The sequence below is a fragment of the Cygnus olor genome, chromosome 6, assembly GCF_009769625.2.
Source record: "Cygnus olor isolate bCygOlo1 chromosome 6, bCygOlo1.pri.v2, whole genome shotgun sequence".
NCBI lineage: Eukaryota > Metazoa > Chordata > Aves > Anseriformes > Anatidae > Cygnus > Cygnus olor.
The window spans coordinates 763015-777707 of record NC_049174.1 but is presented as its reverse complement, the minus strand read 5'-3'; the positions used below and the strand labels follow the sequence as shown (position 1 = coordinate 777707).

Here is a 14693-nt window from a genome sequence, read left to right as displayed (position 1 = left end):
CAAGATATGTAGTCCGAAAAAATTAGAATGGCTAAGTGCAGAAATTAGGGAAACTAACTACAAATGAGCCTTGTTTTGCACTTGTGCTGAGAACCAGGGGAATGTGCGCACATGGCTCACCTGCAGTGGTGCCAGCCCTCTCCTGGGGCTGTGGCACAGCTCACCTGCACAGGTCAGGTCAGGTCTCCTAACACCACTGTGCACACCCAGCCACCAAGCTGTGCCAAGCTCTACCCAAAACACTAGGAAACACCTCAGCTGCTTTGAAAATGCCCCTGCCATCGGTTTATGAACCTGCCTGCCTTAACTGTGGTGCTTGTGCCTGCTGGCAGTCCAGCTCCGTGCTGTACTGCCAGGGCTGAGAGGGCAGCCAGCCTCGGCCCACTGGCCCCAGCCCCAGGTCGTGGGGTGCCACCTGCATGCCACCAGCCTCACCAGGCAGCAGGAAGCCCCTACCAGAGCCTGGCATGGCCCCGGCACGCTCCTGTGGGATGTGGTGAGCCAGGCACTGGGACTGCGACGGCCCCAGCACCACTCCCGCCTCCCCACCACACTCGCAGCCCTCAGAGGGGTTGCACACACGCAACACACGGCCACGTGTACTGTACAGCTCCACACAGATGCTGGCTCTTGCAATGCCGTGCATGGGAGCAAAGCAAAAATCCAACCAGGAACGTATGCTTAAGCTACCATATGGAAAGGGCATTCTCAAATTAAACCCTGAAAACCAGATGAGATCTGAGCAAAGGACAGTTTCACTTAAAGGAAATCTCTGAGGTCAACCAGCAATTAACTGAAAGGTTCTGATTGAATACACTATTGACTGCTCTCACATCAGACAGCTTCCTGTTTATTATACCTTATGGGCTGTCTAGGTGCCAAGACATTAAACTGTCAATAATCTATTAATACTAAACAGCTCCTCCTTCCTTACTCCTTCACACACATACTCTTAGGCTACAAAGTGCACAAAAAAAGATGCAAATTTTTGAAGTGAGATGGGAACGAAGCTTTTTAGGATATTTCTTTGCTTGGTTCCAGCTTCAATGTAGAGCAACGTTCATAAACAATATAACATGCAGTCTATAACTACATGGAAAAAACTGTGTTAAAAAAAATCAGACATGATTGAGACCATATCCTGAAATCTGGCTTTCTTTTCCAAGCCATCTTTAAACAGTCTAAGTTAAATTTAATTAACAATTTACAACAAGGAGAGAGAAGTTATTTAAAGAGAGGCCTACAGGTCCTTAACATTCAGTGTCTGGGAAACAGTTGTATATATATTAAAAAAAAAAAGTTTTAATGAATTTAATAGAGAAAAGCACTTTAATTAAATGCTGTCAAAGAGGATTGTATTAATGACTGCACACAAAGGAATTTAAAGCAAGCCAAGTATATTTAGCAAATAGGAAGTAGGCTTTCAGAGGCTGCAACTATTTATGTTTCTGCCATTGCAATGCATCCAGATCACATTGCCAATTGAAAGCAGTTATGCTATTAGATATGATTTTATTTATTATGGATTATTAAAATTTCAAACACTGCAGGGAATACATTTATCTCACTCCTAAAATGAAAGAACAAAGATATTTCCTGCTTGTTCAGTATGAGGAAAAAATAGATGAGGAAATAAATAATAAAAATAACTTAGCACTTAACTAGTGAAGTGTTGTCCAGACAGATCTTTTTACGGGGCCTGTTCAGTCCTGGAATTTTAGCATGTCCCTTTCTTTCTGCTACAACCGGATGGATTTGCAGTTGCCACCACAGCTCTCCTCAGCACAGCACAGAAGAGGAGTGAGCTATTCCTCCTCACAGGCACAAACCTATTGTATCCTGTGGTAGTATACTTCTGCAATCTCTTGCATGTTTCAAATCTAAAAATTACCAAAACCCCAACAAGTAAAAAGAAGTCTGGGTTGCCAAGCTTTTTGCAAGCAAGATTGAGGAGACCAGGGTTTTCCAAACCTAACCAAGAGACTTAGCCACATCATTCTGCTAAAAACCTGTACAAACTACAGATCTGCATTAAGCTTTTTTGCAGAATGTGCTTTCTTTCCTCAACACCCATGTGATGGGATTTGTGGCAGGAAAGAAGGTGGCTCTTCATAGTCCTCTCTGTCCATGTGCCTGGGATCAAATGGGCATGGTCTAATTAAAGAATAACCCAAACCATAAATTTGAGAAAAAACAACCAGGAATTTCAAGGATGTCAACATTATTTTGCTCTATGACAGTACAAATAGCATAAAACTAAAATTGGTCTGAAATGGAAACCGAGGAATGTTTTTTGACATGAAGTTAATGAGATGGCTGGGTCTATACTATCCAGGGTAAGTTCTGTGATTTACCACATCCTTTTTGCCATATGTACTGCTAAGAGGTTTATGATTTTAGATGTTTCAAACTTCTGAATGCTCCATGAGAGGCTCCTTATATGTGCTTGTACTCCTTGGTTTCTGGACACCAAGACCTTTTGAAGTTAGGTACTGCAATTTGAGTTGATCCTAAATTACTGGTCAGTGGCTTTAAAATGTATTTATTTGTATTTAAGCATGCATTTTTTATGTTCTAATTCAAAATATGAAGAAGTGAGCAGAACTGGAGAAAAAGACACTGGAAAGGAGGCATAAGGGAACACCTACTTCCTTTCATGTGAGTAGCATCATAAATAGTGAAATTCAATTTTCTAAATACATTATCTGATTTTTGTTTAAGACTTTTATTAAAGTCATGTGTGATGTGTGTTCAGAATGTAGCCTTTGTTGTTCCACAGCTAGGGATCTTGCAAACAGCTTCACTTTGTCTGTGCCAAGATATTTTGGAATATTCTTTGAAACACTGTAAGCATAGATGACTGTGAGAAAAAAATATGTGCTACTGTACTTCTGGATACTTGATGTGTGAGAATAGTGCATACACACAGAAACATTTCCTGTTTCAATCTGTAATTCCTATAAAACTCCATACAAACATGGAACAACATACATACACAGCAAACTATCTCTGAATAAAGTATATTCCTGCACATATAGCACTCTCTGGGTATTTCCAACCATAAAGGAAGGGGGAAGGGAGGGGAGGGGAGGGGAGGGGAGGGGAGGAAAACGTCTGCACCAACGAACTTCTGAAAAGACTGGCCCAGGACAGGAAGACCAAGCATCTATTTCTTGCTCTGTCATAGCCTAATTCCCAGCACTGCCCAGAAGCTGCACAGTTTCCTCGGGAGATGCTGTGCAACATGGGAGGAAGAGCAGCTCGCTTGCTCTCTGAGATCTTTGGGGGACAAACAGTGCGATGTACTGTGACAGCACAGTACAATATTGTTTCCCTCCCCATGTAATTTTTATAATTGCCTATCTGTACACAAAGGCCAGCTGCAATGATCTGGGGCTCTAACTTTATTCTAAGATTTCTGTATGGAGCCTGAGAATAAAATGCTACCTACAACCAATAGCCTATAAACACTTACACGGCTCTGAAGCCTGATATTACCATTCATATACAAATGTGAGGAACAGAGAGCATTCAGGGAACATAAAAATGAAACGAAAAAGAGCAATGCTTTTAACTGCAAAATTTTCCAACATAAGTGGAATGGAGGCTCAGCCAGCCTCAAGATTTGCCTGCTGCCAGCCAGCACAAGCTTCAAAGGTTACGTGAATTTAAAGAGCTTTATTTAGTAATCTTGCTCTGGATGTTTGCTCATCCTCAACCTACCATGACTCTTTACAACACTGGCAGCTTAGCATTTATAACACGGCCAGCACTGGAAGAAACGAGGGCTAAATCTGATCAAATTGTGTGTGAAAGGCAAAAGGGTGAGACAGCAGGGGCCAAAGCAACAGTGATGTAATTTGCTAAAAAGACGACCTGTCAGAGCAACATCAATGCAAACCACCACCCTGCTGATTCCTGCCAAGTCTCCACAGTACTCAATCCACACATTCAGATTTTAAATGGATTTCTGCCTTGAGCAACCCTCTGTAGGAGCTAGGGGAGCAGGAGCAGAGCTGTTCCAGGGCAGCCCTGCACAAACGCCAGCCAGGCAGACAGCTCCCTCCCTCCCGAGTCCCACCTCACTCCTGTCCCTGTTCTCAGTTGATCCTGCACCAAACGAAAGCTGTCTGGGAGCAGGTGGCACAGAGGTGGCCTCACAGCTCCAGGAGTCTGAACTAATACCAAAAGCTGCACAGTCTTTTAATGTACTGATGACTGCTACGCAGGAGACAACTTCAGCAGAATAAAAATTGCCACCTCAGATAAAAAAAAAAACAACAACAACAAAAAAGAACTATGTGGTTGATCTCCCATTTCTAGGATTAAATAGAATAATAAACTAAATTAATTTCAGAGCAGAAGCAGTATTGCTTTAAGTTGAGTGCAGTCCTCACTATCATTACAAGGGGAATCACAAGCTTAAAGTTAATAAAAATCAGCAGCACTTTTCAGCCACATTAGATATCCACACTAAAGAGAAACAGCTGAAAAGGCGCAGTAGGTAGTTTTGGCTATAGCAGTCAAAGCTCGGTGGCTTTCCACTGCAATTGGAATAACTATCAATCATAAGAAACTCTACTGAATACCTCAGAGTCTAATATAAGGGGCTCATTGTCGTATACATGCTCTTGTTGCCCTTCTCAAAACTTGTGCAAGGCTCCCGAACTACCGCAGTCTGTCAAGAAAATGGTGGGCACCAGAAGGTGCAACTAGCAAGTGTGCATTGGGATGGAAAAGCAGAGCATGAAGCTCCAGCTTTTGTTACCAAACGCAGCATGTCTGACTCCAGGATGTGGGTACTGGAGCAGTACAAGAGAGCAGTCCAGAGACAGCAGATATTGGAGAGGTTTACACGTACTGCTTTCTGCTGGGATATGGCCACATCTTCTAAATGGCCCAATGCATCTACTCAGCCTTTCAGGGAGTCACTCCAGTTTCAGTGGTTTTTCAATTAGACTGAAAGGAGATACCAAAATAGACTGTTATTGTCTACTTTTGATAAGAAAGAGAGAACAGAGCTCCAGAAAACATAACAATTGAGGAAGGTATTCTCCGCTCCCCAAATTGACATATCTAGTTCTGACATAAATTTTCCCCTCTACCTCTAAATGAAAGAGAAAATAAATAGTCCAGGTGCAGCCCACTTAAAACAAAGCTCTGAACTTTCCAAGTGGAATGAACAAACCTGTGATACAAATACCTCTAAAAGTCCATCTGGGCTTGCTGGGTACAACCTATCTTACTGTTCTCGATCACTGGGTCTGAGCAGACATCACCACCAACCACGGAGTAAAGGAGATGGTGGAAACAAAAAGCAGTGGGTATCATTTACGGTCTGACTTTTGGACACAGAGAAATGGCCAACAAGCAAATGTAAGAAACTGCAGACATTAAGAATGAACCATAGGACCCTCTCACTCTGTCTGTCCCCCTCTCTGCCGCCCTCCACGTCCCCCCCCAAAAAAAAGATCTAGATAAAACAGTAAGCACCAAGTCAAACTGAGAGCTAAGCATGGTTTGGGAAAATAGTTTTTGCCTGAGTTTCACAGACAACCCAGTCATGACTTCCAGTATGTGAAATCTACTGCTGTAGTACACACAAACATGGTGAAAACTCACTGTGTATATCATCCTATAGATTATTAAGCACACTATGTTCCTCTGTGGAATAACACAGCTTTGTTTCATTCATCATCTATGACTGCCCAAGTATTATTAATTAATATTATTTTTAAGAAAATAAATTTTAAGCCTCTGTGTTTTCCCAATCTGCATGCTATGTATTCTATGACCCATGAACTCTAAGATGTTGTTTAGAATAAGATATTTCATTAGGAAGCACCACTGTGGTGTTCATTCCCTTCTTTATAGAAAAGAAAATGAGAATAGAAAGAGAATATGAAATTAGTTTCATTGGATTGCCATTGCCACTTGCCTTGACCCATTTTTACTAGGGGTCTATGTTCTACTGTTTTGTATTTCATTATCATTTCTAAAATATTTGTTCCCTTCCATCCCTCACAAAATGACAAAATTAGTCTTTCATTTACTTCTGCGGTGTGTTATTTTCTGCATATTTAAAGAAAGACCACAATGTTTGCAGTGAACATACAATACAAAAGAGCTTTCCTACAGCTTTCTGCTATACCTTCTTTTATTTACTAATGTTCCCTCATGATTTATGATCTGAACTATTATAAATTGCCAGATTTGTCTAAATCAAAGCTCCTGAAGAAAAAAAAAAAAAAGGTGGGGGGATGTCATTTTTAAAAAGTGACAAAAGTAACAGAGTATCAGAAAGCACGGGAAAACCATTCCTGTTTCTTTAAAGTCAACATTTGACTCCTTTTAAATCAATATGTACCTATGAGCTTCTACCTGACAGCTTATGCAGCAAATGAAAAGCAAGGTTTCCCTGCTTTCCGAATAGTAGGTATTTTGCGACAGTGGGGGCTCATTACTACGGAGAACTGGCTTATCCACCTTAACACTCCAGAGACAACAGCTTGATTCATCATTTTCCCAACTGAGTCAGGTTTCTCTGTCCCAGCAATTAACAATGAATTAGCACTATATTAAAGTGCCAGGCAAGATGGTTATTATCCGGGGTGGTCACTTGGACACAGCAGACGAGTACTGGGAGAAGGGAGGGAAATTAGATTTACTGTGTCCCAGTACGTCTGTAACAAACACCAAATCCCTGGCTAGCAGCAGGAAGGGGTCTGTAGGCACCTTGCAGTGCTAACACGCCAGAAAGGTCCAATGCCAGCGAACAGCCTGGAAACAACGGGATTTAGCAAGGGATGGAAAGTATGACAGTGTAACTAACCCTTGCCTTTGCAGAGCAGGGAACTAAACACAGAAGCGTGAGGACTGCTTGCTGCAAAGGAACTGCTTTACACGCAGTCTGTCCAGCAGATCTGTGTAAGAAGAGCCAGGCCAGATAGAAGTTTCAGCCAGGATCCCACATGTGATGGTGGGAACAGGACAAAAATATAAAAATGCTTTCCAGAATACCCTCCCATCCTCTAGAAACCCGTGACTTGGGCATCAAAGGTGGACTCTTCGTGATATCCAGCTAGGCACAAGCTCGCAGGTCTTCTTAGTCCCATAGCAGCACTTGGTGATTGCAACACATTGAACAGAACAGGAGAGAGAAACAGCCACTTAGTGCACACCTGAATGTCCTTAAAAGCCAAGCGTATGGCTGTAGTGAGCTATGCCTGTGTGCACAGCAACATGTAGGTGTAGACTGGATGCTTTGCAACTGGCACGTGAAGGAAAATCCGTGCCCCAGCACATCCATATGGTCACACCCGACGCTGCCAGCAAATACAGCCATGTCACAGAGCTCCACAGGGCTCAGCTTTTATGACTCCTCAGCACAATAACAAATAAATCAAGTGTGCAGGGAAGAATTCCTTGTGCACTGAGCTTCCACTATAGATATTTTTCATTTCAGAAACAGGAAAATATTTAATTAAATGGCTTAATATATGGCTGACAGGAAAAATCTAATGGAAGACAAAAAAAAATGTTTTTTGTAAAGCACCAAGCCTAAAACTAAACAGGGCAAGCAATACAGAACAGAGGGCAAGAACCTGCCACAACAGAAACAACAATCCTTTAAACACCAGGAACCACACTCAGTCCAGCTGATCTTCTGCAGTAGTACAATAACTGCTCCACTGCACACACCTTGCCTCTACAGTACAGAAACCATACCCGGCTTTGGGGTGATTCCCTCACTGAAGGTATACCCAAGCCCAAAATCAACACATGAACTACACAAAGCTCATCACAATAAAATATTTGCCATTTCCAAGAGCCTGTATCTGGAAAAGTCTGGAATTGATCTACTTGATATCTTTAGCCTGGCTGTGCCTCTTGTGATGATAGCTGGGAGTTTCTTCCAAGTCCTTCAGCCTGACAGAGGGATGTTCCCAGCCTAGAGAGGGCTCAGTTGGCTTGGCAGGGAGCTCTGGCAGCAGCATGGGACACCCTGATTTCAGGCTCTCCCAGACTCATAGTTTGAGGAGCAGGAGATTCAAGCATCAGGCTCAAATTACTGCACACATGTCAAATCCTTCAGAACGGAAAGAAGAAGGTGGGCAGAGAGAGAAAGCAGAGGTAAGAGACTCCTGCCTGCTTCAGTGGTACAGCACTACACCTGCTGTTATTTACAGTGCTACTCAGGGCTTCTTCAAAGAACTGTCATCTTGACATCAAGGCTGCAGGTAAGGGCTTCATTTACAGTGCATTTCTCACTAGCAAAGTCTGCAAAGTGAAGTAGGTCAGTGACTGCAGCTCTTGGATGTTTCCACCCCCTGCTAAAATGCAGCCAGGCACCATGGCAGACGTTCTGCACCCGCCACTGCTTTGAGAAGGAAATGAGAGTTGCTTTCCCACTTGACGCTACAGAGGGAATTTTAGACAGGCAGAATGTAATTACTCAGCCTGGAGTTTGGCCAGGAGTTGAGCCCAAGACCCCTACCCTTATGCAAAGTGTCACAAAATCTCCACTGACTCTAAGTGTGAGGACCTCAGTTTTACGTCTCTTGCTGCTGTCATTGATTCTTCATGGCTAATTACCTAATAGTGACCCTTGCAGCAAAGCCAAAAAACAAACCTTGCTGCCTGAAACAATTCAAGTCCCAGAGACTGAAAACTACACAAAAATTGCTTGGTCCGGGGTATCATTTGACAGTAGGGAGCAGGTGGACAGCAAGCCTCCTGTGTCTTGCACTGGTAGCATGCCATGTAGAAGCCTACTGGGGTTTTTGGATGGGCAAACATAGCTCTAAAATGCAGCACCCCCAAAACACAAGCCTACTGTATCAACCGTATATCAGGGTCTCTAGAGTTTTACTGTATGTAGGTTGCCAGCTGGTTCCATTTATTTTTCTTCATTTTTCATATTTTGACTATAATAAATAATTAATCCATGGCTTTGTAACTTGCTGACAAATACAAATGCATCACATTCCAATGCAGTGTAACGTGTCACTCAGAAGAGCCGACCTGCACTGCACAGAAAAGTGATGTGCAGAAGACTTTGAAAAGTAGGCTAATCATCAAGGTCACCAACAAGAGCTCAAGGAAACTTTTTCTTCAAACTGTCCCTTAGAGGATATTCCTACTTGGTGTGGGCACCAGAACTGGGTTAATTTGTTCAAAATCTACACAAGTCTACTCATCTTCCCACATGTTAGCTCAGCCCTTTACCCTTTTGTAGCTCCTTGCCTCCAAGATCTCACAAACTTTTGGGAACGTAGAAGCCAAAACTTGCAACATTAATTACTTACACCACTTCCTCTATTTTACCACTCTGAGAATCTGAGCCCCAAGAACCACATTTTTTTCTTCCAGGCAAAGACAGAATGGAGAGCAAGGAGGAAGTCAGTAGCAGAAGAGACAAAGGAGACTGAACTAGGCAATAATTAATCTGGGTGAGAAAAAGGTGTTTCAGAAGGGGCAGGGCTACAAGACAGAAACCCCACCACCACCACCTTTGGAAAAAGGTGATTAGATTGTTGGCAGCAGTACTAGCAGCAGCAGAACAAGAGCAGAGACAAAGAATAGAGGCTGAATGCCAAGGTTCACAGCAAGAGTAACAAAGCAGTGCAAGCTGTGATCAAACAACAATGGGGAGAGGGAAGGTGGGAGAAGGAACTGTGAGATTATCAGAGAGAAACACAGTATGGGTGACCGAGAATGGCCATGCAATGGGATCAGGCAAGTGGCACTGAGGCACAGTGACAGTTCAAGAGGATGTTGTGCCACAGAAGGTGTCGCCTCAGATTTTTGGATTGAACAAACATGTCCCCTCTCAGTTGTCCAACCTCTGCCCATAGAGTTCTCTTGAGCTTCATGAACTGTCACACATCCATCCTCCCTACATCCTCACTGTTGTCATTTATCAACCTTTTGTCCTCCTTCTACAGTAGCCTTTCTGTATGAAATGCCAAATCTGTGCTCTTCCGTAACACTCCTTTACTTTCTGCCCCATTCTCTGGAAGTACCACCAAAGAACGCTGGTGACCTAAATAATAGCTACATAAAACAAGCAGAAGAATAAAAAGCTTCTTCATAACTTGTAGCCACCATGCTGCTCCCAGAGCCAGCCCACCCAACCATCAACCTCTCTGGAAGGTTCCTCCCACTACTGGCCTGGTCCCTTCCTCCACTGTATGCTGGTCTCACTGACTTCATGACACTCGCCATCAGCTGGAAGATCTTTGCAGTAGAATACCACTGTTCATTTTAGTTAATTTTTAAAACAACACCTAACAGAGAGACTTCAGACTAAGAGCTGCTCTAGTGTTTGGTGCCATGACCAAAGTACAAGTAACACTTCACAATCTCTCTTTCCACCATGAAACCGGTAAACGTTTTAAATTATGGGATCACAAAAAATGCAAAGTGAAGAAAGGATCTCTTAAGTTTCCAAGTCCAGCTCTCACTTCAGACCACTCCTGAGCCTCTCTTGACCACCATGAGATGTTCAGTTTTGTGATATCCCTCAGTAGTTATTAGGGATGTACATATGGTTGATACAGAAACTATAGAGGAACTATGGCTGCTGTTGCCTGTTGGTCACAGTCAGAAAGCAGGCATCAGGGGTGCTCCTGTTCTGTGAGAAGGAACAGCTGACGAAACCCCACTCCTATTCTCCCTAACTGAACGCTTCTCATGCTACTGCTGAGGAACGTATTTGTACTCCTCCAAATGTTGGCAGCTTTAGGCAACTAAATTGTTTCAGCCACAACACAACTACTGACACTAAGGGAGCTCCAAAATAACACTACCACTAACCTTAACGTTGTTGCTGGCATAGACTGTCACATACCCTTTCTTGAGCCACCAACATGACCGTGCACACACTCTCAACACGCGTGCTGCAATATACACACAGTGAGCTCAGGACTTGAGAACTGTGGCTTGCATGCAGTTCTACAGACAGATGAAAATCAGTGTGTCTCAACCCACATATCAGAGGGAAGCTGGAAACAGTTGCTCCTCTCTACTCCTGACAGTTGTTCCCCACAAAAACTCCTTGAGAGGATGTTAGCACTCTGACCTGCACGGGCTCAGGAGTGAGCTGGACAACATGCTGCATACGCTCGCTGTGGTGATGTCTGGACTCCTCCTCATAGATCACATCCCTCTCATGCTGAGGAAGGTTCAAGAAGCGGCGAATGGTGCAGAGGTTCTCCCAGAGGGTGCGGTTTTCTGGACTTGGGTTTTCTTTCCAGCGAAGTAGCTCACACAGCCAGCCCTGCAACAGGAGGGTCAGCACAGTTAATTCACTGAGCACTGAGGAACCAGATGTGAGTGGAACGTCAGCTAGGCTTGAAGCTCTGTGCTGCAAGTTTTACTGTTCAGATCTCACACAGAAACCTCCCCTATCCTCAGCCGCCCTTTGGTCTTAACAAATGCAGGATATATTAAACTTTCTACAATGTAAAGAAACATTCAAAGAAACAACCAGCAGAGTTTAACAGGAACTGGGAAGCACAGTATCTTGCCTGCTGTCATAATATCACCCCATGTACAGAATGCTAAAATATATATATATTTTTTTTTCCTTTAAAACCCAGGGTTGAAATAAAGGTGCATCTCTACTTCTTCCATTTCAGAGTCCCTTTATGTCATCATCTGAGCATGAGCATGGGAGATGTAACCCCTGACACTTGGCTAACAATCCTCATGCAAAGGGTTGCAGCTGCAGGACCAGGAATTCAACCACCCCTGAAAGTGTTTGAAAGAAGACATTATCAAGTAAAGCCCTTTGATCCACTGTTGCTATATGCGACTCCCCCACCTCTGAATCCCACTAAAATTTGACAGCTTTAAATAATCAAATAATGGCCACTTAATATAGAAGATTCAGCCTCACAGGAAGGGAATCCTCTAGTATTAACAGGAAAGAAGCAAACAGGGCCCTCCAGAAGTTACTATATAAATCACGAGAGACATTATGTGGAGATAATTCTAAAGCCAGCTACCAATCCTAATAATTGAGCTTAATCCTGCTACATTGCTTTATAGTTAGTTTGGAATGCCATCAAAAAGTTAACACTGTACTCTCCAGAGGGGCTGAGAGCTCAGATCGCTGCAGCAGGAAGCACCAGCACTTCAGGAAAAGGAAACCACCCTAAAAACAAAGCCAGGCAGAGAGCAAAATGACAGTAGCAGTAAGGTGAGAACAGCCCCACATGTGTTGAGCATGAGTGGTGGTGACCTGGGCTCCCCAGCAGTTACCCAGGGACAGGGGCTGTTGCTGCACCTGCGAGGGGGAAGCAGCCAGCCCATCCTGCCTGCTGGCAGCCGGTGCCACTTGGAGCTGGGGACAGCAATCCCTGTCCTGTGCCTGTGTGCAAGGAGATGCAATGCAAATGACAGAAAATGAGAAGATAATGCTGAGGATGCTGTCAACGCGCCTTACTGACTCCTGTCAAAATATTTTACCTAGTAGCTCTATAACCCATCATTTTCGAGCTGCAACTCAGCATTTTGACACCATTTTGACAGGCACCTTACAATACCTAAAAGATAACTTGATCAATGTTAAAATTGTACGGTACAAGAAGTAGCCAATACTATGTTTTTCCAAACACCAATGAGAGCAATCTGAACAGACAGGTTCATTACAGGCTTATGCAGTGTTTTTTTGGTACTGCTTTTTTGTATCACAACTTGTAAGCCATTGACAACTTCTAACATGCACTATAAGCCCCATATATAATATCATAAGCTGTTGTTTGTCTCACTCTCCACTGTGTCTTCTGCCTTCAGCCCCCCAAAAAAGGCAAGATTTGATTATCTCCGCCGCATCAGCCAAGACAGCAACACCAGCTGTTCTCATTGTGCAGCCTCTTCCTCGCGGCCTACATGTTAATAACCTGATCATTCCATTTTCTCCTTCAACTGCCGGCTGCAACACAGCGAAGAGACAAAAACCCAGGCCCATCTGCAGCAGCTGTAGGCACTGAACTGTGAAGCCACTAGGGATTTATAAACTAATCTGTAACACAACACTGCCTTGTTTTTACAAGTGAGAGGCCACATTTGTGCAGACCTGATCTTTTCTTGCAATAAACTAGGAGGGCTGGGGGGATGGGGTGGGGGGCAAGGATGAAAACAAGATATCTAATCATTTGCTTAGGGAAAAAATCTATATTTTTCAAAGTATTTTGACTGGTATTTGGGTAATCTCTCAGCCAGGTGATGTCCGCAACTTAATTCGGTTTGACCCTTGCCCTCAGTTCTCCTCAATCCCCTTTCTCCACTTGGAAATTCCCCAGAACTTTCTTTTAGAGAAAAGATGAGAAAAATCTCCCAGCTCCACTGTATGTTTGCAGGGGTTTCTCCATACAAAGGAAATATTTTTTGAGATGGAAAATAAACCATCTGTGGAAAAAATAAGCTCCTGTTTCTCCCTGCTTTTCAGTGATCTGAGGAAGTCTCCAACCAAACCCTTTCAGATGTTTCAAGCAGGTATGTTTAACATCTCCTGAGGGATGCCACAGCACAGAGACCAATCATTTAACAGCAAATAAAAACAACACCCCCGCATCTGGTGGAGCAGCACCCAGCGCAGGGCAGGCCTGCGGGAGGATGGCTCCGGGTCTCTCCCGAGGGCTGAGGGGCACCTGGATCTGGCAGAGCCCAGGAACAGCTCGGCCGGGCCACCTCTGCTTCCCAAAGCTGGCCCAGCTAGCCCAACAGCGACGGCTGCATTTTGATTTATCTGTCCCGTTATAATCAGCACTCATTACAATCACTTAGAGAAACACTACAGGCCTCATTATGGACTACGCACTCGCTGCCATTAGTCTTTAAGAAGGGTAGTGCTCAATTTGCCTGGCAACATGCGAGGTCCTGACCTTGGAGCTATTAGGGAAAAGATTAGACTGCAGTGTGACCATGTGTGCAGACATGAGCAAACCAAATTAATTTCTGGCAAAGGGAAGCACCAGGCAAAGACCCTGTCATCCTGAGGACACCTGAGAACTTCTCAATTCCCCAACGGAGATAAGCTAATGGCACGTTTAAAGGAGCCTGGTTCTGAAGGTGAAGCACATCCATGGTATTTAGAGAGATATTAATCCAGTTTCCCCACAAAGTATTTGCTTGGCTGATCAGATTAAGGGATCTAGCCTTCAACAGCACACCCCCACCACAGCAGGCCCCAAGAAATCTGTGATACTTCACAGCCTCAGACATATTGCACCATGTGTACCCAGCTGCTACAATAATTAGCTTATGAATGTATCAGCTGGTTCTGTGATTTTTATAAATAATAACTAACCTACAGAGCAGAAAGATTTTCATGAGCCTAATATTAGCAAGAAATTGCAAGGTGCATCTAACTCTGAATTGTCATTGTGCTAAATGCCCTGTCTCCTCTCACATTTTGCGTGACTGGATCTCCCCCAATGCCATTTATAAATATTTATTTTTGAATCAGCAATGGCAATGTATTTGTGGCAGCTTTCTTCACAACAGCTATCATTCACTCACCCCCACACATACACACGCGTGCCCACCGTGTGCATGTGTATGCTTATCTGCATCAAATCTGGCCTTTCACTGCTCTTTTCCTACCCTTCCCTTTATTTATTCAAGCATCCATTCTCTCGCCCATCCGTTCGAGACCTTATCTACCCATCTACGGGGCCACTTAT

At 43.7% G+C, this 14693-nt stretch overlaps 1 protein-coding gene across 1 annotated transcript in view; it reads right to left on the bottom strand.

The window, feature by feature from the left end:
• The window catches only part of SATB2 (SATB homeobox 2), a 132260-nt gene that overhangs the window by 14801 nt on the left and 102766 nt on the right, over window positions 1-14693 (bottom strand). The window contains 1 exon segment of the mRNA XM_040561371.1: window positions 11084-11281. Coding sequence (XP_040417305.1) covers window positions 11084-11281 — 198 coding nt within the window.